This window comes from Cydia fagiglandana, chromosome 6 (genome assembly GCF_963556715.1).
Source record: "Cydia fagiglandana chromosome 6, ilCydFagi1.1, whole genome shotgun sequence".
In the NCBI taxonomy this organism is placed as follows: domain Eukaryota; kingdom Metazoa; phylum Arthropoda; class Insecta; order Lepidoptera; family Tortricidae; genus Cydia; species Cydia fagiglandana.
Window position 1 is genome coordinate 5336505 of NC_085937.1, and position 25920 is coordinate 5362424.

The 25920-nt window shown below is 36.2% G+C and overlaps 1 protein-coding gene across 1 annotated transcript in view; it reads right to left on the reverse strand.

Moving 5' to 3' along the window:
• The window catches only part of LOC134665041 (uncharacterized), a 116285-nt gene extending 93743 nt beyond the window's left edge, over window positions 1-22542 (reverse strand). The window contains exon 1 of the mRNA XM_063521823.1: window positions 22043-22542. Coding sequence (XP_063377893.1) covers window positions 22043-22058 — 16 coding nt within the window. The 5' untranslated portion in view covers window positions 22059-22542. The remainder of the gene's footprint in view (window positions 1-22042) is intronic.
• Window positions 22543-25920: the final 3378 nt, after the last annotated feature.

Consider the following 25920-nt stretch of genomic DNA (forward strand, 5'->3'; position numbering starts at 1 on the left):
ATACAATTCCCCAATTTATCGTTCATAGATCTCCTAGACCCGTCATAAGAGACGACCGGGCTCCTTATTGGAAACTTGTCAGCGCGCGTGACGGGCGCGGAAATGTCATCCGCGCTGACATCTGCCGCTGACTGGCCCAGAACGCTTTCATGTCACATCCGTTGGGTGAGCAAGAATCCGTTCTTCGTCGTTCAGTTGCAGTTGTTAGTTGCAAATGCTTTCGTATATAAAAAAGTGTAAGTGTTAAATGCCTTCGTTGGATCTAGGACAGTTTTTTTTAACCTAAGCTCATTGAAATAAAAACCATTCAAACGGATTATATCGCGTTTATTGAATACATACTACATCCCGACGTTTCGAACCCTTTAAAGCGTTCGTGGTCAAAGGGTGACTGAGGAAAAACTATATTGTGCAAAAACTACTTACAAAATAATGAACCATCATAAACTATGAAATTTAAGGCCAGTTATACATGCAATATTGGTTCATATTGGTTCATAAGGCTTGTCCTACATTACAACTATTTTCACGTAAAACTAAAAATACGCAATAAAACTATGCCGGGTGTAACCCTACACCTCTGCCCCGAACCCTACACTTTTGCCCCGAGAAGATTTAATTCCCTCCTAAAATCCTAAAGTTCCATTTTCAAATTCATTCCTTTTTGACTCGGAGTAATTAACAATGGAGCCGCCATTAACAGGCGTTCCCCTCTGTCGAAAATAGGCGGCCAATGGTCAACCACATGTCAACCATATGTATGGACTGACGTTTATCTGACATGACGTACCTATACATTTGATATGCCCCTCCCCCGCAAAAAACGGCACGACTATTTTGTACCGAAAATTTTAGACATGGCGTCTCCATTGGTTATATCCTCTAAGGTTTTTGATATACCGTTATTGGGCTTATATGGGTTATACGTCTGTTAGTATGACAAAGATGCGACTAAATTACAATCTCTAAATCCTTTACTCTCCAAACCAGCGTGTAGTGTAGCGACGTTCAGCTGATATTAGCATGCATAGCTTCATCCATGAATAGGAATGCTGATTAGCGGCAAGCATTTGCAGGCTTAGGATACCACGGATGCTTGAATGGTTACAGAGTTCAGACAGCTCAGTAAATGTGCACAGTGGTAAAATAAAGTGGCCTAATCACAGTGTAGTATTCTAAATAGGTACTAGTATACCCAAAGCCAAAAGTTGTCTGGAAGACATCGCACTTTAGTAATAAGAACGCCCCTTGTCTGCCTCCATCTTAAATCAATTGTTTTTCTTTAAATTGTATATTTTAATATTAGCAATCTTGAGGCCTAGCTACTCAGCATTACATAGTTCTGGCTAGAGTTGAAAATAGGTTCAATGCTGACTTACCTACTCGTAGTTCTAGAAACTTAAGGTACAGGGTCAAGCACATATTGGACCATCTCGAAACTTGCCTACAATTATGAAAGTCATTTAGAATAAGTATACATTATTCAGATTCAGATTGTTGTCTTGGAGATAAGTATGTAAACTACGTTCGCTTTACAGTAAAATTACTGATGTCAAATTGCGCAAATATTTTAACAATACTTTGTTTATCTATGTGCATTAAAAGTTTATAAAAGAACAAACCCGTGGCTGTATAAAACGAAGAAAATTTCAGTTTAAATAAGCACACGCCACGTTATTAAAGCCACACACAATATCTCCGTGCGGATATTAAAACAACGCCAAGTACGCAGAGGCAAATAGCATGAAATTTGAATACCGAGCGAGGGCAAGGCCGGCAAATATTACATTCGAAATAAAACGCGTGCGACATGTAGGGCGGACACGTAATGTAAACAAATGTATTCCTTCGTAGGAATGCACCTTGGTTTTCTTCCGCGACAGGAAAGTTTAAAGAAGTAGAATGATGACACTGTGACTATCACGAAGTGTGATGGTCGCGGGTAGTGACGTTGATAGAGCAAACGTTAGTTTTTAACACTGTGCGGAAGAAACAGGTAAAACTTGTCATTATAACGCTACCACGTCGATAATTACGACATAATCGAATAGTACCAGGATTACATCAAATATATCATTTTACTCGAAACGAGTCATTATAATGCTACCACGTCGATAATTGCGACGTGAGTAATCGAATAGTACCTACCAGGATTAGGGGGTTAGAACAGATTATTGGGTTATTAATAATTAACAGATTTATAATTAATTTATTATTAATAATAAGTTAAGTTTTAATTTTTTTTTCTTTTTTATAGTGCTAACAATAAACTTTATTAGTGTATACAAACTTAATACCTACAAACAAAAATGATACTTAAAACATAATTAAATAACTAACCTACAAAACTTAAAAACTAAATCTAAAAATAAATAAAACTAATCTAAAAATAAATAATTACAAACTATCCTGCGGAATGGTGCCGTAGATGCTGGCAGCATTTCCCCGCTGTATCGCAATACTTATTCTTTGTGCGAGGAAGCTGCCAGCTCTACGATCACCAGTGGCGTCTGCTATCCTTTTGGATAAATCCTTAAATAGTGTAGACGCGGTCGGACCCCACGGGCCAAGGGTCTCGACACCGAAGGGTACGAAATAGTATTCGGGGCCGAGACCCCTATATTTGTTCTTTTTTAATTTTTCGGCCGCCTCTGCCGCCGCGCCGGCTTTTGCAATAGTGCCGTGGAGATGAGACGGGGCTAGGGTGTCCACACAGGTGGCGTCCCACACCAGCACCCGTCCCATCTTCCACGGAATTAGTGACATTCCGTCCGGTCTCTTACCATCATCTCTTACAATACCAGGAGGCTCGAGAAGAGCTGGTACGTTGACGCTGGCAAGAGACCGGCGGAGAATATCATTAAGCGCGGCGTGTCTAGAGAAGCGGCCGGCGCTCCTTTGGCAGGAGAGCCCGTGGTGTCCGAGGGCGTCTACGTCAGTGCCGCAGGGGCACCTATGTGGAGCACAGACCCGGACGCCGAGTCGCAGGCAGGCCGCAACGCGCAGAGTGTGCGGTTCCAAGAAAGTGCCGGTATGGACCGACGGGAAGGCGTGCAGCCAGGTGCCGGACTCCCTGGAAACGGCTGCTAGTAGTCTGGCGCGTGCAGAACCTGTACTGCGGCTTAAAAGACAGTCATAAATAATTTTGCATTGTATGTCGTCCCAAGCCCTTTGCGAATTTAGATTTTCGGGAAAATCCTTACCCGGGCAGGCGATGGGCCAGGCGTTTTTAGACTCCGTTAAGCCAGTAATCTCATAGTTTGGAGGACAGGCCCTCAGGATTTTTCCTATGAGAGTTGCTGAACTATGAACGGAAGATAAAAACGCCGGTGTAGACACACTTGAAATTTTGCGGATCCCTAACCCACCGTGACGAATGGGAAGCGATGCTTGGGTCCAGGACTCTTCGCTAAACTGCAAGTTCAAGATAGATTCCAAATTAGTTTTTATCAAGTCGTCCAGAGGAGTTAATAAATTTAGAAATTTTGTAAAAGGGCAGCAGCGAAGTACATACATTAATTTTGGTACGAAAAGGCAGAATTTGATAATACATAAAGCGAAATGCGGACTAATTTCGAGAAGACGACTTTCATAAGTTTGAAATTTAGAGGTAGTATCGCATGTGAATTTTGAATAGGATTCTTCAAAGATAGGAGACCCAAGGAGGCAAAGAGAGTCTTTTTCTGTTATTTTAATGTGTGGTGTAAGCAGATCAAATTTTGGTTTTATATCCGAAAAATTTAAAGAGGTGTTGTTAATAAAAAGTTCACACTTGCTATCGTTTAATTCTAGACCAATTGTTTCAAATTTTGATTTGATAGTTGAGAGATCTGACAGTACTGATTCGAGGTCGCCTCCCAGGGTTCCGTCGTCTAAGTACCAGACGTTAAATTATGATTTTAAATTTTGAATAATTGGATTAATAGCCAAACTGAATATTGCCGGCCCGAGAGGATCACCTTGCTGACAACCGACTTCAGAAGATAATACATTTTCGCGGTAGACCAAATTTGTAGGGTCAGCATAACAATGCAGGAGATAGTTGTAGATTTCGGGAATATTGTTCTTTATTTCAGCCAGCAAGGTGTCCCTGTTTACTGAGTTAAAGGCGTTCCGAACATCAATTTTGACCAGCACATCACAGGGTGAATTTGAGAGGTAAGTACGTAAGGCATGGACGGCTGCCTCACAACCTCCTTTTATACCGAAACCGAGCTGAACAGGTTCGAAAAGTGGTTTTAATTTGGAAATGATATACCTGACTGCAATTACCAGGATTACATCAAATATATCATTTTACTTGATTTAATACGACTTTTGATATAAAATATCTCGGAGACCGAGTTTTGCTCGGAAAACATAAAAACCCAAAAATGCGCGTTTTCCCAGAGATAAAACCTAGCTAAATCAATTTATCGGCCTCGAAAATCCGTGTATAGCAAATTTCAACGAAATCCTTAGAGCCGTTTCCGAGATCCCCGAAATATAAATAAACAAGAATAGCTAGTTTAAAGGTATAAAATAAAGATAAAGTGATAATACGTAAGTTCTTTAATGGAATAAAGAACGAATGAAAAAAAAATGATTTCAAAAACAGATTTACACTCTAAATAAAGTTCGTAACATACGGTCTTATCGCAGGCAGTATTTTATATTGTAAGGTGGAATCAAAATAAATGATAATAAATGTATTTGATAAAAAAGAAATAACATGCAATGCTGGCAAAATATCTTAAGTATTTGAAACCGTTTGTAGCTGCTTGAGTGCACATAAGCTTGATTCGGCAACCTACTCCTGAGGGTTTAATTTACGATAGACCCTTAACGTTTCCTTCCCGAACTTCGGGCCTAAATACCAATAATCTGCAAGCACACTTCAGGGACGTTGGGATTTTGACCGAAATCGCACACTGTTGTAAGTGCTGTCTTCACCTGAGCTCAGATAATATATACATATATATAGTTTGATAGTAACGATCCTATTACTCAACTAAATACTAGAGTAACTAAAAAGAATGAAATTATTAACAAATAGCTGTCACCCACAAAATACAATAATTTCTATGGATTAAAAAGAAACCATGCCGAGAAAGAATATTTGTTACTTTATATTTTTAGATCATGTTTTTCAAGACACAATGCCCTACACTATGTAAGTCAATTGGCGAATCATTTCACATAATATAGATTTATTGTATCAAATGACACATGGACCACCGGTTGATTACGCAAAGAAGCATATAAAACAAAAAAAAGTTTAAATTTTGTTCATTGTAACGTAAAGACCGCAATAATCGACATGTTAACAACATCATTGCTATGACATTATGATTGAAAATGACGTATTTTGGAGCTGTGTCGGGCACTGGAACCTCTACGTTAATGGAATCATTTCCAATACGGTTAATCGAGTGGGTTACCTTTGTAAGTCGATACCAACATCAAAGACCGGAATTCCAAATTTCTTCCCCTCTCAGCTTACAATGATCTTTTAAGTTCGAATCGTAGCCTAATTCGAAGATCGGATCTATCGACTATCAGAAATTAGGTCAAACTGAAAGTTAAGAATAAGTTAGTGCCAACAGATTCGCGAAGATACCCAGTTGCCTAGTTAAATTAAATGGGTCGTAACTTCGATTGCTTCTAGTGCATTTGATCCGATGGGTACAACATCAACAACTAAGTAAGTTATACGTAACTTGTACAGCGCTTTGTGAGATCCGGTTGTATTTAAGATTAATAAGTTTACATGTAATGGCGTTGGTATACTTTGTATGAAATTCCATCAACATTTTTAAGTAACAACATCAGTAAACAGCAATAAAAATACCTTGACGCAACTGGGCCAGACGTAATTTATCGTCAAGAATTTTTTTATCAATATAATATTAGCAGGAGCAGAGGCAGAACAAAAAAGAGATGGCGGTATGACCTTAACGCTTTTTGCAGCGACTGGCATGCACCAAACCGTGATGAGTGGCGAAAGAAACGGGAGGCCTTTGCCAAGCAGTGAGACACAAATGAGGCTATTAAAAAATACCTATTTATACAATAGAATGCATCTTGCCAGCAAGTTTAATCGAGAACTTAAAGCCCAGAATTAAGGTATTGCACAAGAAAAACGTAATATACGAAATGCGAACTTAATGCCAAGACATTCTCTACCAGTCAAGCTTAAGGCAGAAAAGTTGTACCTAGAAAAAGGATGTAAGTAATTAAACTTCAAAGCCATCTCAATTCACCACCGAGCTAAACGGTTATTTTTGTAACAGAGTTAATTCAATACATAACTGAAAACCTCACCAGCGTAAATAAGTCAACAGTTCAAAACATTTTCTCATCGCATCGCAATCTTGGTCGCTTTATTTAGATTAGCGTGGCTTCCAACTCAGTATTCATGACGTCATGACTCGAAGGGTTTCAAACTCAGAATAACGTATAATTCCACAATGAGTTTCCGCGTAATCATGCTTTTGTGAAGTCTTTTTGAGGTGAAATTTTGCTCATACAGTCTCGTATTGTGATAACAGAGGGTTTTATAATTTCACATGTCGGTTGTTACTTACTTGTTTATTGTGGTAGGTATATTATGCGTAAATGAATAATTTTGAGTGTATTTATGTGTATTACACATGAGTTCTATAACTTTAATCAGGTAAATTTTAAGTTACATTTAAAAATTATAAGCCTAAACCCAATGCATATTATATTATACATAAGTAATAGTCATATAGAATATCGGTATCCAGAATAAATCTTCTAGATATCGTCATCTAGTTTGTGTAGTTAAAGCAAAAAACATACTTGTTACAGATAATTATAACTATGCAATGTTATTTTTTATTTTATTTTGATTTTCACTTAAGAGTATACCAATGAAATTAATGGGGGTAACTTAAGGTGACAGTCCATTTCCAACGACAGCTGCATTACTGTTCATTTTACTATGGAAATTGACAATGACAACGACGCGTTCAGTACCGGTAGTGCAGCTGCGGTTAGAAATGGAATGTTACCATTAATCATGTTTGTTTCAATGGCCAGTAGTATCATTTAATTTTATGTAATAAATAGAGCATACAAATAACAGACATGTCAGCGGAAACACAGCGTTTCTAATGGATTAAAACGGTATAATGTATCTTTTTTCAAAATACTGCTGATGTAATGTTGACTGACCTCCGTCGCGTGAACGATGAATTCATACGGAACGCTTCGAGTACCGCAGGGAAATAGGCGGTTTTACTTAACGGCATATCTGACTCTCATGCTTTTTACAAGTATGAAGCGTATCTTGTACGCAGCAAAGACTGTTTTGCAATAACGGAAATCGACAGTAATAAGAGCTTCTGGAAGTAAAAATGAAAATGTGAGACTCGCTCCATTAATATCAGTCGCGTTTGGATTACTCGTGTTTTTTAGGACAATTTCTTTGTGCGAGAGCAGCTTTCGCGAAGGTTACTTTAATCCCTTGATAAAATTGAATAGAATGTTTGGAATCCTTTTTACAAGCGTTGCATTTACGAGTATAAGTAGGTAAAATTACCAGATCTTTCGACTCTTGAGACTGGTTATTTTCTTGTTTGTTTTTTTGGCAGTGGTCGAAAAAGTAAATTAATTTTAAGTCATATTCCAATTATTGCGCTTTAAAATTTCAAACTTAATTTTATGTAGATACTTATATCTAGAAGAGTTCGTAACTTGAATTTAATTTGTACGTGTACAAGTACGCTAAAATAAATTTGCGCGGGACTTGCGGTTGAGGTTTTCTGCAAAAGAACAAACTGCCCGATTCTAACTTTTAGATATACGTCAGTTAATACATCTAAAAACGATATGGATTAGATGTCATGTGTTAGTGTCAAAAGCGACTTTTTGTTTGAAGAAACGTCACATTGACACGGATATATCTAATGATTAAGATATATCCGTGTCAATGTGACGATTAGATTCTAATCCATCGGACGAATCGGGCCGAAAGTACTAGTAAGCAAAGCAAGTGACGCAAATGGTGCTCATAATATTGTTCCTACCCTCGATTAAACGGCAATGTGTTCCCAAACGCTCTCAATGTCAAAACATCCTTCAAGTTGATCAATGTTGGCTCTGAAGTCTGATGCTTAATCAAACGTGTGTAGGCAAACAACGGTGGGGAGGTACTTGTAATTCTGAGCATGTTTATATTGTGGTTGATCTCACGAGTTGCTATGCTGTATACTCATGTTTACTTTATCCTCCACAATAAAGTAAATTTGCATTTGGGACATGTTTTTCTGTTCAACATTTTCTTTACGTATTAGTTACTTTGGACCTTCGGACGATAAATACATAGTTACTGTGACTTTACATAAAAAACCGGTCAAGTGCGAATCGGACTCGCGTTCCAATGGTTCTATATTACCCAATTTTTAAAAATGTATTTTTTTATGTGGAACGTGAATGAAATGTCTTTAAAAAACCCAGGGGTCGGATCAAACTCTTTAAGTAATTAAGTCTGACTCACGCTTGACTGCACATTTCGAATAGGTTTTTCTATCATCTATTAAATTCGGGAAGGTCGGACAGAAAAACAAACCATTTTATGATACTCATTACATGTGAAAGTTACGTGTAAATTTTTACAAAAAGAATGGGATTTTTATTACCTACGTAATTTTTAAAGCTCCTCGGATAAATATCTAGTTGACAATGTTGTAGGTCAAGTGACCACTATTTTTGATGTCTGCACAACAAATAGGTTATATCATGATGTTTAGGTAGGTACTGTAATATTTAACTGAACATAAATCACTTTTTCAAGTACTAGAAAAAATAAATACCTTAGTATTCATATACCCCGCACAATATACTCATAAAATATACCTTTTGAGACGTAATCTCACCTGCGAAACACCAATGAAAGCTCTCCAGAATCCAAATATCCGCAAAATGAAACGAATGCCTTTACGGGGGTTTTTTTTTTTTAAGCAGCCCGATATTAAACCCCCTGATATTCTGGGAACAATTCATTGCGGTCCAATTCACAAAGCTGTGAGTGACGTCATAGACAGCAGGAGCAAACCGAAATTAATCTATTGTTTGAATGTTATTGCTTATAAAAATACAGATAATACGAAGTAGAAAAAAATATTATAAGATAGTTTATTTATTTGACTAAAAGTGTGTCATGAGTCATGACCTCATGACACTCATGACTTACTAACAATACAAGATTTTCTGTTAGATTCTAATGGCGTTATTTATAAACGCATTGCTGGTCTTTGTCTTTATGTGTCATTTTGACTTATGCATTTGTAAGAAAGGGATAAAACATAACTAAATCAGGCCCGTAAAATTTTATGAATAAGGGGATAATAGTCCAGTGTTGGAAATTCAACCCAAACTCTTTCACAATGAGACAAGACATGGCCCCTGTTATCAATGCTGACTATTCTCCATAATTGCTGACCCAACAAGTGTATAATAATGACTTTTTCACCACACCAACTCGGAAAGGCTCACTTTGCACTTCAAAAACTGATAGCAAAGTTGCATTTTATTCACATGTAAGTAATCAAATTTATTTTATTTTATTCAAAGTAATCAAATGCAAATTTTGAGTTGGTTTCTTATGTTTGCTGGTAGAAATGACTTTTGAATGATGATTTTGGATGATAAATATTTAATAACATTCATTTGGATTTGATTTGGTTTGATTTTGGTTGATATTTTACATTTAATATTTGCTTCAGGTTGGTGTAGTAAAATTTTTGTATTTCACTCGGGGGCAAATTTTGTTTAACCCTCGTGCTTTGAAACCCTCGCAACGCTCAAGATTCCATTTTTCGAACCACTCGCTACGCTCGTGGTTCAATATTAGCACGAGCTGTTAAACAACAACTTTGCCCCCTTGTAAAACAAATAACTATTAATCCCCTTATGAAGTTTGCGAGGATACCTATCTGACTTCGAACTACATAACCTCGGTCTAATATCAAAGCGCGGTAAGTAAAAACAAAGCGAGGACTGGATTACTCTTTTTTATGTTTATGTGCCTATAAAACCGTCAGCCGTTATTATTGCATTTTAAACCCTTGAAATATGTAATGAAAACCGGCCGGGGTATAATTTAGGTCTTAAGCTACGTAAGTGTTTTATTTCGGTTTCAGCAGTAAATAATTAGGTATGTTACAATATAAGGTTTCACTAATTAATGGTGCCTACTGATAGCGTGTTCAGAAAATAAAATATATATATTATACCATTTAGATTTCAATCATTAGAGTTACGCTTACGTATAAATATTTAATACCACATGCTACCAGACTGGGTGAACTGCACACATACTAAGTATATTTACGACACACAATATTATAATAAACTTTCAGGTTATTTTTAGATATAAAAAAATTAGTTTACAAAGCCATTTGCAAGAATTTTCGATACAATTATCATAATCCCCGCGGCGAGAAATTGGTCTGACAATCTCAAAATTGTGTCGGGAAGCTTGACCCAAACTCCATGAAAAGAACTCTTAATAAGTTATGTACCTATGAGTGTTTTTTACTCTATTTTGTAACTAACAGCTCTTTTTTAAATAAATATCTTCAGCAACGTTACTAATTAAATACTTGTTTAATACAAGACGCCGCTTCACAACTCATTTCTTTGAACAAACAAAATATCAAAGGAATTTTAGTAACGTTTAAAAGTTTTCAAACATTTTCTCATTTGCTTAGTACCAAAGAAAATTTAATGAAGTGGAAATAAAAGAATAATAAAATGCTTTTGAAAGTTTGTGTTGCATGAATGTTCATTTATTAACTTTCGTGGTGTAATGTGTAAAAAACCTTTATCTACACACATATCATAAACTCTCTATGATGCCTTCAAAATCCGTAAATAATGGCCCCCATTACGATAAACTGTTTTGTTACAGCAAATTTCTTATCTGTGAAAATGTGGTAATAGTTTCATTACTATATCAAAGTCGATTTGGTATTGCATTCAAATTTCGAACATCTCTAAAAAAAAAGCAATTTGATTTGACCCCTATTCTAATATCAGTCGAGATGACGGTTTATTCGAGATCAAATGACAATTGCATACAATATTGACAAATCTCGGATGTAAGTTGGTATCGGACGATATGGTAATCGACCCCGACTCTAGTTTGTCTCTGAATTTAAAAAAAAACTACGGATGCGTGACGTGCGTGAAAAAAGTTTTCATTTGCCGCCATTTGACGTAGTTTATCGTTTAATTAGTTTTTAAGTAAAAAATTATGTGTTTTGTTGTTTTTAAAGTAACTATAACAAAAGTTTCGTGTAAAATGTGCGATAAAGATATTTCGGAGACGCCACCTCATATCCGCGAGTTCCGCCAGAGAGGAAAGTGCCCTAATGTCGGCTGTAATATGAGGTTAGTGAATATATCATAGAAAGTTTATAATATGTGTGTAGATAAAGCAGTGTATGTAACTGTACATAATTAGGCATTAAAACACTCGTGTGATACTATTATGAAACTCATTTCATTCGTTTCATAAACCCACACTCGTATTTTAATGCCTTTCATTATGTAGCAGTCACATAAACTACTATGAAAGCATAGGCTTGGGCCTAGTAAATTCAGACGTATAATCTTTATTTACATGTAATACATACATCGTGTTCGTGGGGAGGCTCTATTGCAATACAAAAAAAAACTATCTACTAGGCATGTACCGACTAGTCGCCGACTAGTCAGGAAAGCCGACTATCCGGCCACATTTGTAGTCGGCGATTAGTCGGCGAATAGTCGGCAAAAATGGCCGATTAGTCAGCACTTTATTAGTGAAAGAAAACAGAAAACAAAAGAAATCAGTCAATAATTGCCATATGTTTTGTGTCTATTTTACCAAAATACCTATTCAGGGTGCAGACGAAAACTTTTGTTCATATAATTAACCGTTTGATCGTTATCGTATGATGAGTGGCCTGGTGTTTTCGTCTACAGGTCGATCTCAACTGATTCTTATGTAATTTTATGGCCAAGTTCTATAGTAAAATGATTTTATTATTATTCAGTTTATGTTTTTTTTTATGGTGGAGCCATGGGGAACTGTTAATGTTATTGCAAAATTTAGAGACTTATAAACAGGGCACCTTGCCCGTAAAGACGCTGACCACAGGGGATAGGTTCCTCACTGGCGACTACGTACGGGAAATAGAGCCTTAGAAATACCTCCTACAAGTTGTACTGACGATCTTCTCAGGATCGCAAAATAAAAGAAAGACAGAAATTGAACGAGGATTGGTTGTGATAGGTCTTTGAACCAGTAGAGAACACCTTTTAGCAAAGCTAATATGATAAATAGCGCAACCAAAGGAGCAAAACTATTGTTTTTCACCTGAAATTATACGAAACTAATGATCTGGCCGACTAGCCGACTAGTCGGCCGACTAATCGGCCATTCGAGCGCCGATTAGTCGGCTAGCCGGCCAAATCAATAGTCGGTACATCACTACTATCTACCCATGTTGTGTCAATAAAAAAAACTTACTTGACAATAACTATAAAACATCATAAATAAAGAAAAGAAAAATTAATGTAGTAAAATTACGTCGTTTGTAAATTCTTTGACAAACATAGTGACTTTATTTAAGCCTTCATGCGTTGAAAACGGCATTCTCAATGGTATTTAATATGAGGCAAAATTCTCGAGGTTTTACTTGGATATATAATTCACCTTCACTGGCTTGTCATAACTCACGCCGTTTTGAGACGTTCACGCTGCATTTGGTCTTAACCGACGACGTCATATCCACCGCTTACTTGGTTAATGAAATGTGAACTTTAAGTGTTTGTGGACTTGATTGATTTTACAATGATATTGTTCAGTTATATAAATATAAGTGTATTTAGCTTAGGTATAATAGGTATTATACCTAAGCTAAATATTATTATTATCAGTCGCCTCTTTTAAAGTAAAACTCCGGAACTTTCTGTTAAATAAACAAAAAATGTAGCACTTAGGCAGCCGTGCCAACAAATAAACATCACACTCATTCACACACACACACACACATACACATACGCGCTCGACAAAAGTAGATACATCGATATATATAAAATCGAAATATTGCCTTTTTATTATATTCATTGTTGAATTATTATTTTGGTTCTGCCACCTTAGCTTTAGTTTTAGCTTTAGTCTTTAAGTAGGCCTCACTGAAAATCAGCGTCACGTTGTGTGTCCTAGGATACACAACGTGACAATAAGCTGAGTGAGGACCTTTTGGCACAAATATTTATGTAATTGAATTTTAGTTTTGTGTTATTAGTTATTATTATTTGTGCTAATAAACATCTCTTATTCTTATTCTTATTAGAAAGCCTCGGTTACATGAGGTAAATATTTCCTTAGATGTTTGATGTTGTTGATTAGTTGATAAAGTATTTGATGTTGGTGTAATGAAACATCAAATACCACATTAACTTATTCATACTACGCGAGGGCATACATTATATCCCATAGAACTATTGACAGCGGTGGCAGTAACGTTCTTGAATGGCAAACACGTGCTGAAATACCCAAAGTGCGAAGGATAACATACCTACACTAATGATCTGGTTAAGATTGTAGTTTAAATGTGGCTTCGCTTCATGAAAACAACACAATTATGCGAAACTAAGTAATTAATAATGTGTAAAATAAATTTTAATAGACATAACATTTTATACAAATATGGTTTCAATATGCCTATAGATATGGTGGTATCCTAACGTATATATAGGCCAAATTATTTATTTTTATTTTATGGTTTCGATGTTAATTTGTTATAAGGGAAACATGTGATAACTAAAAGCATACCTACCGTTCCAAACACGAGTTTAATTACGAAACTTGTGTCATATGTGGCGTGTCAAACTTTTAGCCCAACATAATGAACACAATTCCACAAACTTACCTACCTACCTAATTTAATGTAGAACTAAATTTACTTATAACACCTTGCACCATTCCACTAACCCAGGATTACGCGGTTAATCCGTTAATCTAGTGTCAAATTGTACTGGTAACCATGGTAACGCCAGGTTTAACCGATTAACCCCGGGTTAGTGAAATTGTGCAAGTGGGCCTTACTAAGTAACATTGTTAATGAATCCCTCTGGAGTTAAGGTTACGTAAAGGAGACGGGTTCATAGCTCGCTGAAAACATTAGGCATCCCTTTTTCGTTCATTCGTTTACGAGTAAGGCTGGTCGCACATTGAATACAAATTTAAATCATACTCGTAGGTGGGTGATAAAAAAACTGTCTGGAACTGTAATTACAGTTCCAGACAATGTAACGTGACCTTTAAAAAGTGACCTTAGTAATTACTAAGGTCACTTTTTTAAAGGTCACGTTACATTTCACTTTTAGCACATAACTAAATTTTGCATTTGCTCTTTCGTTCTACAACTAAGTGTGATGAAGAAGAAGAAATTTTGCATATACAGTTTTTTGTCTAAGACTCAAGTAAACAATTTGTTCTAATAATAATAAAAGTAATTTGACAAAAAAACTGTAAGTATCTATATTCTATCTGTATTCTTTTCTTTCTATATGATATGGACTTCAATTTGTAAGTTTGGATCGGCTCGGCGCCTTCAGTTCGGCGGCAGTGTCCTATGCAAATATTTTTGACTCGAATTCATCAAATGTGTACGGCATTGATGAATTTGCACCATACCAATGTTTTAAAAAAAAAAAAAAAAAAAATTTAGCCTATATACCCACTGCTGGGCACAGGCCTCCTTTCAAGCACGAGAGGGTTTGGACTATAGTCTACACGCTAGCCCAATGCGGATTGGGGACTTCACATACACCTTTGAATTTCTTCGCAGATGTATGCAGGTTTCCTCACGATAATTTCCTTCACCGAAAAGCGACTAGTAAATATCAAATGATATTTCGTATATAAGTTCCGAAAAACTCATTGGTACGAGCCAGTCAGCCAAAGTCGGGCGTCATATCCACTCGGCCACCGCCGCTTCTTGTTCATGTTTTGCAAATTAAACTGAACTCGCTATATAAATAAAACTCGTATAAAAACGTCTACAATGTATAACATCCTAACAAAGTTCGGGCGCGTAGCGAAAGCTGATATGCGACCTTTGGGAGTCGATAGACTAGGAGACACGAGTTAAGGTTGAATACCTATTATGTTTTGTGGGTGACCTAAAATAAAGCGTAGGTGACTTTGATACAACCCATTCATTGGAACAAGGTTTGTTTAATACGGGAGAATTCAATTGAAGCTTTTTTAGAGTTAAACCTTTATAATAGTTAACTTGTTTTCTACATTTTAATATTTATTCAGAGATGTTTTTCGATGTCTCAAACAGTTATCGAGTTTATTACTTATAATAAAAGTCGCAACAATAATAGAAAACTTAGTAAACACGCAATGATATTTTGCTTCTCAGAACAGTATAATGAAAAGTAATATACATAATGTTACTTTTCATCATTTTTAGAGCACCGTACAAAACTTTGTTCACGGTGCTCTTATGGGATCACTTCGGTCTTGCAAATCGGTTAAATGCGTTTTTCTCAAAGACCGTTTGATGTAAATACCTGAAATTTGGAATAGTTATGGCAAGTACCATCACTAACACTGTGAATAAGTCGAAACTGCTTATTTCTGATTTTAGGGGGAAATTTAGGGGTTAAGAGGGGTAGGCTGAAATTTATTTTCAATTGTAAGAATCGTGTGAGGTACCATTAGAAAGCTTGCAAAAAATTGAGTCGATGGACTGATTTTGACTTCATTTTAGAATGCAATAGTTTCGATAAAAAATGCATTTAAAGTTGCAAGTTTCCATACAAAAATTTTCACCTCTGTCCTGGCGATTTTCGGGAAAACTATAGCTAACAGGCAGCTGACCAGTCAATATCCAACTAAAACGAGTATGGAGACGGCGGGAAAATTATCAGGTTAACTCTAACTTTATTAGTTTTTAAACTGCAGCCTGATCTTTGGTTGCTTAGGGCTAGCTAACTGATGCTTACACTGGTCATTCATATTAAGAAGTAGTTTTAGTTAGAAAGATCCTTACTTAAAACTTTGACATTGAAATTTATGACTTATGTCTTTGATACAAAGTTTAATTCTACTTACTTACTTATGTGAGATACTTCATTTGTTTTCTGAATAGCCTACTATAAGTATGAGAGAGTAAAAGATCTGCAAAATGCAACCTTATTATAAAGCAAATAAGTTTAAATTTCGAACGGGCTTTCCAACCAATGGACTATCGCAGTGTGCTCAGTAAGAATCATATTTATTATTGGAGTTTATCAGTTCAAATTTAAATTAAGAATTCCGTTCTTCACTGTCGTTGTGTTTTTTTTTCACATTAGAGCACATAGAGTTAGTAAAGCGAATAGAGATAATAAAGTCATTCAATATTTATTAACAGCTATGGCGTCATCTACCTATAGATTTTACTGAGAGTATCAGGCTGCGTAGCCAAGATGCCGATCGCTTACGCTCCGTAGCGATCGAAACGCAACTGTCACTGTCGCACTAATATGGAAGAGTGATAGAGAGACATAATGCTTTTCGTTGTCGAAGCGATAGCGATTGTAACCTTGGCTAGGCCGGCTGATTCGTCGAAACAGCACCTATTCCTTTTCATTTAGTACCATTACATTTATGTATTAATTGTATAAAGTATGTATAGTAGTGTACCCTATAATGGGCGTGGAACCAGTAATGGGACAAAAAACCACAAATCCTCTAAAATAAGTGTCTAAAAGTAGTTTATAATCACTGCCTGTATATTATCATAAATAAGAGTCCTAGAGCTGTTTCAGTTTGAATTTTTATTAAATTTGGTTGTTTTTTAAGAAATTGGCGTCAACCCAAAAGTTGTCGTGTCACTGAAAAAAAATATCACTACGAATTCTTAACAACTTCGCTAAGAGAGGTGAGTTAATTTATTAAATTTTAATTAATTAATACTTGATGAAAACAAGAATGTGTTTTGTTCATTGCATTGACCATGAGATAAGGTATACAACATACTATGTTGTGACTCCACAGAAGTAAAAAAATAGTGGTATTTGGCCCAATCCCATTATAGGAGCTGTAAAACTGCATACCTCCTATAATGGGACAATTTACATAATGATGCTTGCCATGCCATCATATCATGTTTAAACAATACAGAAGTAAAATGTAGTTACGAATTATGTCAACCAGGAGGTATGCTCGGACTTCGGATAAATTAATATCGTTTTTCCAACTGTTAGTTAGTGTGGGTCAAATTTTGGTAGCCGAGTTTGAGCCACTTTCCGATTTCCGATTGAGTTGAAATTTTGTATTCGTAATTAAATATGCAAATCGGATGATAATGCAATATTATGATAACATGGACCAGATCTGATGACCTATTTCAATATTTTATACTGATAGAGCAGTGCCCATTACTGGGGGGCCCATTACTGGAGCTTTGGTGTCCATGACTGGAGAAAAAAAGCATAGTTTTAATTTGTTAAGTATATGGAAACTCATCGCAGTATCTTTGATACAACACGCCTGAAACATGAAAGACGGATAGGACTTTCATCTTTTAATACGCTAAGCGGTAGACCATTTACATGTATTAGGGAAATATCACAAATACTCCAAATTCCCTCTTAAATGTCCCATGACTGGTGCTGTTACTATATATGTTTGAACCGATTGGTGAGAGCAGCAACTAGATACTGTTCTGTGACGAAAAAAAAATTAAAATTCACAATTCACAGTTTTTGGAAACAAAGGTAAAGTTGACGAAATATAAAGTAAGCCGATCTTGATCAAATTTGTTTGAGTGACAAAAATGTCAGTTAAGATTTGGTACTCATGAATTCCAGTTCTACTAAAATATTTTTGCTTTTAAAAACTGATGTACAATAAGTCCAAAATTGTCCGGTAACGTTAATTATATTTTGAGTCAGAAACAAGCCTAACGTCAAAAACCGAGAAATGCCGAATCACAGACTTAATTGTAATATTATTCCTTTTTGAGTCGTGCCTGCCCAGTCTACAAGTTTAAAATACAACAATTGCGACTATATCAAAGATTATGAGGTTGTATGTATACCCAGTATTTTTGACGGATTTAGTTTTTCATGCTCGAAGTTGCCTGTCAACTCTGACGTATATTAAATTGTCAACTATTTTGGTGTTTGAAAAAATCAATAATTGGCAAAGTGCCGTGGCAGAAAAAGCCATTCTCACAAAAAAAGAATCAATAATAATGAAAATGTTCAGACAAGTGGAAGAATATCATACTTCAATATGTTATGGATGCTAGTAAGATGTAAAAACAACAGTTTAGCGGAATGTCAGTTTACGAAATGGTTTGTACAAATTACAGAGAAATTCATAATAATTTGTTTCTACTAGAAATGTGCCTTCACCAAACGTTTTAGATAAACGGTATTAGGCCTATATTATATAAACGTTCTTGATTTCGGTTGGCCGAAATGGGACTTACGATTTTTCCTGTTTTCACTACCAAGATGAGGTTGATTGTTAGTGTTAGAAAGCTGTAATTTGGTATGGATATACAATCAACCCGACAAGGTGGTAAATAAAATCTTTAATCTCTAAAAAATATATCTAAGGTAGAAGCTTTGTAACTTCTACATTACCTATACCTAGCCCAGAGGACTTTAATAAAAGTCCAAACTCCAAGGTCCCAGAGCTCCCAGACATTACCTTCTTATTTCCTAGTCAATAAAATGTACTTATGGGATAAATTAGTATTAGTATCCAAACTTAAAACCACCTAGGGATGTGTCGTACGGTGCTCTGAACACCGTAGTCTTGACTTCGTGCTTGGCCAATTATTTCATTAAAAGTAATATACAGAATGTAAAGTAATATAAGTCATAATATTTTTCCCGACCGAGGCTTCATTTTGTAAATTTCATGGTTGTTATTAGAAGATGTTTTGAATAAATTTCAATATATGTACGAGTACATGAAATTTGACAGGAATTTAGTTCATTTAAGTACCTACATAATTTCAGTTCCCTAATCTAATCAGAATGGAGAATCAAAATATGTATACATCTGTCGCGAGGTTTCTGTTCAAGACGAACTATTAGTATTTACTAGATTTTTCGGTAAATTTAATGGAAAATCCCGGCCACGTTGCAAATTCTCTTTGAAAACTGCGTGAAAATGTGGTATTGCGTCCCAGCTGTCGAGCGTTGTAGATTGTCCTTTATTTTTATCGTTCTCGCCGTACTAAGTTTGAATTGCTTCTTGCGACAAAGCTTTTAAAGGATTTTCTTTTTTACTCGTAAATGTCGATGTTGGTGGCTGGAATAATAAGTCAACCTAAACAGGTTTACTGAGCCTCTATGTCATAAAACGGGGACTCGGTTCGCCATGTTTCAGTGACAGTGACCATATAAAACTGCCATTCCTACGCTTACCTAGGTACCTACATGATAGTCACAGTTTATGTAGAGAGGTATAGTTTTGTTTGTGTTTTCGACATTGAGAGATTGTACACATCTTTAATAAAGTAACTTATATTTCATTGATTCCATATTTTTAATTGTTTTTTTGTAAAATCGGTTATTTTTATTGCTTGCTAAAATTTGACTTATAAAAGTGCCTATTAAATAAAGTATTATTATTATAAAGTGCATATCTGTCGGATGCACCCGGACAGATGGGCCAAAATAGCGACCGAATGGGCACCTCAGATCACCCGAGGCAGAGGCAGACCAAAAATGAGATGGCGAAACGACCTGGACTCATTTTGTGGCGACTGGCGGGAGCATGCACAAAGCCGTGACGAGTGGCGAAAGACAGGGGAGGCCTTTGCCCAGCAGTGGGACACAATATAGGCTATAAAAAAAAAAGTGCCTATTTGCTGAATAAATGTTTGATGTTCAGCTAAATTATATTTAAGGATAGTTATAATACCCACCTGTAAACCTGTATGTTATTCCCTCTGGAGTTAATTTAATATTGAGTTGATGTATTTTTTATTTAGCTGTGGATTTTATCAGTGTATTTCTGTACATGTAGGTAGGTAGACTTATTGCTTTTCACCTGGTGCTAAACAGTGCTCCCCTTAGAGTACACAATCGATTATTCCCCCTAGTGCAGCGGGGCAATTTCGACTGCGGAATAATTTCAATTAGTCGAAATATCTTCAATGTTTATATTTTAAACTTTTGCGTTTTGAATACATATTAACTCACATTATGTGTGGTGGGTGGTTTGAAAATGTGATGTCTACCCCAAACTTTTCCATACACTTTTCGTCGGGTAGATGCACAAATCTCTGTTTTGACATTTTGCTGGGACATCAGTCAGCCGCGACCACGACCAGTGAAACCTGTGTCGAAACGTCGGTAAATCAAGGTAATCTTCAATGTTTTACATAAATTACTAGAGTCACACACAACACATCTTTTTCACTATTTGGACGTATATAGCACTCTACTTAATAATGAAAAATACATTAAAGATCTTTCGATTAGTTGAAATTAACCCGCAGTCGAAATTGCCCCGCTGCACCTGAGATCTAACAAATACAAATATCAAAATAACGGACGTGTTTGCGTGGAGATGGGTCACTGTGGGCCGTGTCTGAGGTTACGCGATGGTACGCCATTTGTGTGTGACGGTGACGTATGCTGTGTTCAGTATTTTTTTTAAATATTTTACGTCCCAATTCTAACTTTGAGATGTTACGTCAAATATTACGACAAGATACGATATAGATTAGATATGTCAGTGTCAAAACTGGCGTTTTTGCTTGAAGAAACGTCACTTTTGACACTGACATATCTAATCCATATCGTATCTTGTCGTAATATTTGACGTATCTTAAAGTTCGAATCGGGCAGTTTGTGTGACGTCCGTGTCTTGGAACGGACCAATTACGGCACGGGACTTCGCTCACCTCGTCCCGCGCACCCCCGCATTTTTGGCATCATCGGTTGCATGAAATAATTGCACTAAACTCGGTCTAGAGGATTCCTAGTCTATGAGCTACAAGCTTCGACTTTATGCAAAGCTAAATTATAAGGTTCATACTTACGTGAAATTGAGTAGTACTTAAATTATACCTACTCGTACCTAATCAATTACTTACTGGGAAAAAACTACTTGAAAAACAAATAATTAAATTAGTTATAAGCCTCGCTAGTCCCCGTGTACTTGTACAAATACAAATTATATTCGAGTTATGAACTCTTATAGAAATAAAAGAAAGTTCCAAATTCAAAAGCGCAAAAATTTGCTTGGGTCTTGGGTCATAATCTAATTTTGTTGATAGCACTCTACGATTGTAAAAGTATACTAAGATGGCATTGACATTAAATTAACCTTTTTTTTGTTACCTACAATTAAATTAAATTTTTATCGATGTGGTAAACATTTATAGATAGATATAGGTAATACTCTTTTCACCACACCAACTCGGAAAGGCTTACTTTGCACTTCAAAAACTGATAGCAAAGTTGCATTTTATTCACATGTGAGGCAAAGTAATAACATGCATATTTTGAGTTGTTTTCTTACGTTTGCTGGTAGAATTGACTTTTCAATGATGATTTTGGATGATAAATATTTAATAATGTTCATTTGGATTTGATTTGGTTTGATTTTGTTTTGATATTTTACATTCAAAATTTGCTTCGGGTTGGTGTGGTGAAAAATGTTGTGTTTCACTCGGGGGCAAATTTTGTTTAACCCTCGTGCTTTAAAACCCTTGCAACGCTCAAGATTCCATTTTTCGAACCACTCGCTACGCTCAAGATTCCATTTTTCGAACCACTCGCTACGCTCGTGCTTCAATTTTGGAATCTTTCGCTTGCTCGGGTATCAATATTAGCACGAGCGGTTAAACAACAACTTTGCCCCCTTGTAAAACAAATAACTATTATTGGCATACCTCAATAAAAAGATACAAAAGAATGGAACAATTGATTAAATGTGGAGGCGGACAACATGCGGTCTTATCGCTAAAGAGCGATCTCTTCCAGACAACCATGGGTATATCTTGCTTACCTCTGTAAATTCGCATTTTGGCAGCACCGCACCGCTTTCTTCTTAGAATAGGTCACAAAAATGTCATTATGCCATATAATTTTGCAACATTCTACTGCTTTACAATTACGATATCATTTAAACCTACGTCACACATAACTGCTAAAATCTACTATTTACCGGTTTATTTATACAGTTTATTAGGAGATAGTTGATGTTAATTATAAGGCTCTCGCTTTTACTGAAGTGCAACTGAAAACAAGAGGCAACTTCGCGCGGGAAACGTGTCAAGGTTATGTTCAGCCACACTGCACTCACATACGTAACTACTAAAAGCCTCAAACTATTCCAACATATCTTCATAAACACCGAAACTTAACCTAAACACAACACTCAGGTTAGCTAAGCCTGGCAAACGACGGTCGGTAACCACGTCGTTCCATTTTCGAACTATGACATTTTCAAAATTAGTGCCATCCCGTGCAGTTGCAGCGACGCGACGCACCGCCTCTGCCCCGGGGTGCCTGCGGACTGGTACTGCCGGCAGAGGCCGCTGCCCGCGAAATTGGCGCAATTTCGACGCATGCGCGGTGCACTTGCGAACCGGCGGGAGCTCCGGTGGGGTTGCCAGCCGTGCCGTTTTCCCCGGACAACGCTGCAATCGTTTCTTAAGCCTGTAAACTTATCGTTTTCCCAAGGCTCCCAGGAAAACTTGTTAAGTGCATTGACGGAAAGTTTGGATGGGATCCGCTGGGGTACTGATACGAGCCTACATAATATTTTCAAGAATCTTAGGTGAAAGGGTGTGTTTATTCGCGTATTTAATTTCCGTTGTATGTTATGTAACCAAAATATTTGTGTTCAAGAGATTCAATAACCGTTAGGTTAGGTTAGGAGTAGGTTTCGCGGGGAGAGTTGGGTTATGAATGGGGAGAGAAGGTTTGAGAGGGGGGTGAGAAGGGATTTTAAGGCTACTGCTACAAAAATAATGTATTCCAATTTAAAAGTGGGCTATAGTAATACGCATAATAAAAAAAAAACCTATCCAACTATCTTCCAAAATCACCTTTGTATGAAAAACCCTCTCACCCCAAATACGAGGCACTACGGGATGAGATGGGTTTTCCTCTTTATCATCAAAGTTATGAAATGGAACTACCCAAAATAAAATACAAACTAAAATACAAACATCCGAACCACTTATTATATACACCATTCAGTTTTCACATGTAATAATAAAATTTTATCGAGGTTTGAAAGTCAAATTTCACCCAACTCACCCCATTTTACGGTACGCAATTAATTTTCTATTTTTGTAGTATTAAACTATATCAATCGAACTATAAAAATCTAATAAAAGATATCTACCAACCTAAAACTAGATATTCGAGTTATGCTTTAAAATGATCTATATTATTTTTTGGCTACATTCGTTAAATATATAATGTGATAAAATGAATCCAAGCCGTTATATCAAGTAAATGGTCTGTGACAAAGCACGCATCAATACCGCAACATGTAAGGACGCAATACTTAGTAATGCAGCTGCAGTTGCCATCCGAATATCAATTTAAAAACGCAATATACTACTCTAAGCATGAAACCAAGACGAGAGTGTAAATAAATACGTAATCAGAGGCCGTCCCGATTTAACTTAGCAATCATGGTAACCCCCCAACGTCCCTGACTTGATAGGAAAACCGAGAAACGTGACGTCAAACTCCCGTTCATAAATAAATGTAGGTTAATCGGACCAAAACAATCCCCTTACATTTGCTACGTCATGAGGATAGCGATTTAATCCACGAAAGTTGATCAAGGTATGATGTAAATTTAATTTAATTTATTACGAGTACATACTAGCCTCCGCCCATGACATTGACTGCGTAAAATTCGTTAAAAACTTTCAGCCCCATTTTTATCCCTAAAACACTGCAAAATATGTTGTAAAATTACAAAATTTAAAGGAAAAGCTGTTCTATAATATGTACATATATTCCGGTATATAATAAGTACGAGTATATTTTTTACAGACGATTCGGCATTTGTTTTCACTAAATAATTCTTGATTTGATATCTCAAATACCTAACAAGTTTAACGTTCAAAAATAGGGTTCCGTATCCTATTTGCAAGCGACGCCGATTGTTCGTACCTCTAACCCTACCCTTATCATTCATCCTGACCGGGCCGTTATACGCTTCATTGGTCGAATAATGCTGTAAGTAGAAATAAAACCTTACGTGAATATGACGTTATCCTTCTAAACGCTCATTTCGGGCGAAAACAGAAATGCTCTTTCTTAACGCCCCGTATTGTTTTGAATATTCGGCTTTAAGTGTTGTCCTAATTGAGATTTTTTTGTGCGAAGTGGGTCGTTGAGCGATAGGTACTTGTTTTTTCTGTCCACGTTTCACAGGCCTAAAATATCACGACCGTCATTTTCACCTGTATTCAGGCGTACAGTCAGCAGCAGAAGTTGCTAAGCGGGTGAAGTGTTCAAAATTACCTTGACACGTTTTTATTCTCTTAACAATAAAGTCGAGACAATAGAGTCAAGATCATTTTGAACATCTAGCCCGCTTAGCAATTCTGCTGCTGACTGTACGTATCTAATGAAGATATCAAAGCTGTAACTGTCATTTGTCCCATAACGATTGCTGCAATAGATCTATTTACACATGGAATCACTAATGAGTTAAATTTAACCAGCGGGTAGTATTAGGTATGCATTTCCCTGGGTGTGTAATGTTTTATATCAAACAAAAACCATTTTCATTCCGCATAAAACAGATAGCGCTACGCTAAATTTTCCCATAAAAGACCCCGCAGCAAACATAAAGAAAAAGTGGTTTCAGTTAAATCTCACGAAATTTTAGTATGATGTTAATTTGGCTCTCCTGATTATTTTTTTGTATGGGCACAACTCTCTCAGAAGTATACTTTTAGAAATAATCAATGTAATTGTTTTATACAAAATATGTGTTAGTTAACCATTTTTATGTAATTCCTCCTCCTGACAGTTGGTGGCTGCACCTTATAACGTCAGTAACTGTCAGTGCGTGTCATAACAATATATCCTTAAATATATCGATTTTATAAAACATGTCGCGTAAATAGAAAATTATATACTTGATTATTTCTGAAATTACATTTCTGAGAGAGTTGTGCCCATACAAAAAAAATTACCAGGAGAGCCAAATTAACATCATACTAAAATTTCGTGAGATTTAACTGAAACCACTTTTTCCCTATGTTTGTTGCGGGGTCCTTTCTAGAGTTTTTTAACCCCTACTAAATTCGCACAAGAATAAATAAGGTTCGGGGACATCAGGTTGAGGAGGTATAGTCTGCCAGCCATTTACATCACTAGGACAAGGTTGCAGATTATACAATTTATGTAAGGTCTTATCTGTATATCGTTTTGCGCCTTCCGTAGGTATTTGAATTTTGCATTTTTTGGTGAAGAAAACTGTTAGTAGTCGCAGAATATTTCTGAGAATAAAATAAAAGAATCGCACCATTGAAATTAAAATAAATCACACATATACATTTTAATTTGTTAGTTGAATTCCACGTGCAAATAGTGAAAACATAATTAATAATAACCGTTTACATTTCAATTGTCCTTTTAAATTATAGCTTAATCTAGACTAAGTTTGAATCAGACTATCAGAGAATCTATCTATCTACCTAAGCGTATTTATATATGCATACATCTGACAAGAAATATTTAAATGATGATAATCGTTCATGACTTTAATTTTTGTCATTTAAAGTGATACGTCCTGTTCTTAAGAGTTTAAGACAAAAAGTAACCTGGATATACCATAATTGCCACAATAATAGTTGTAGAAAGTTAACTTTTTAATGAATAAATATTATAATATTTAAAGTCTGA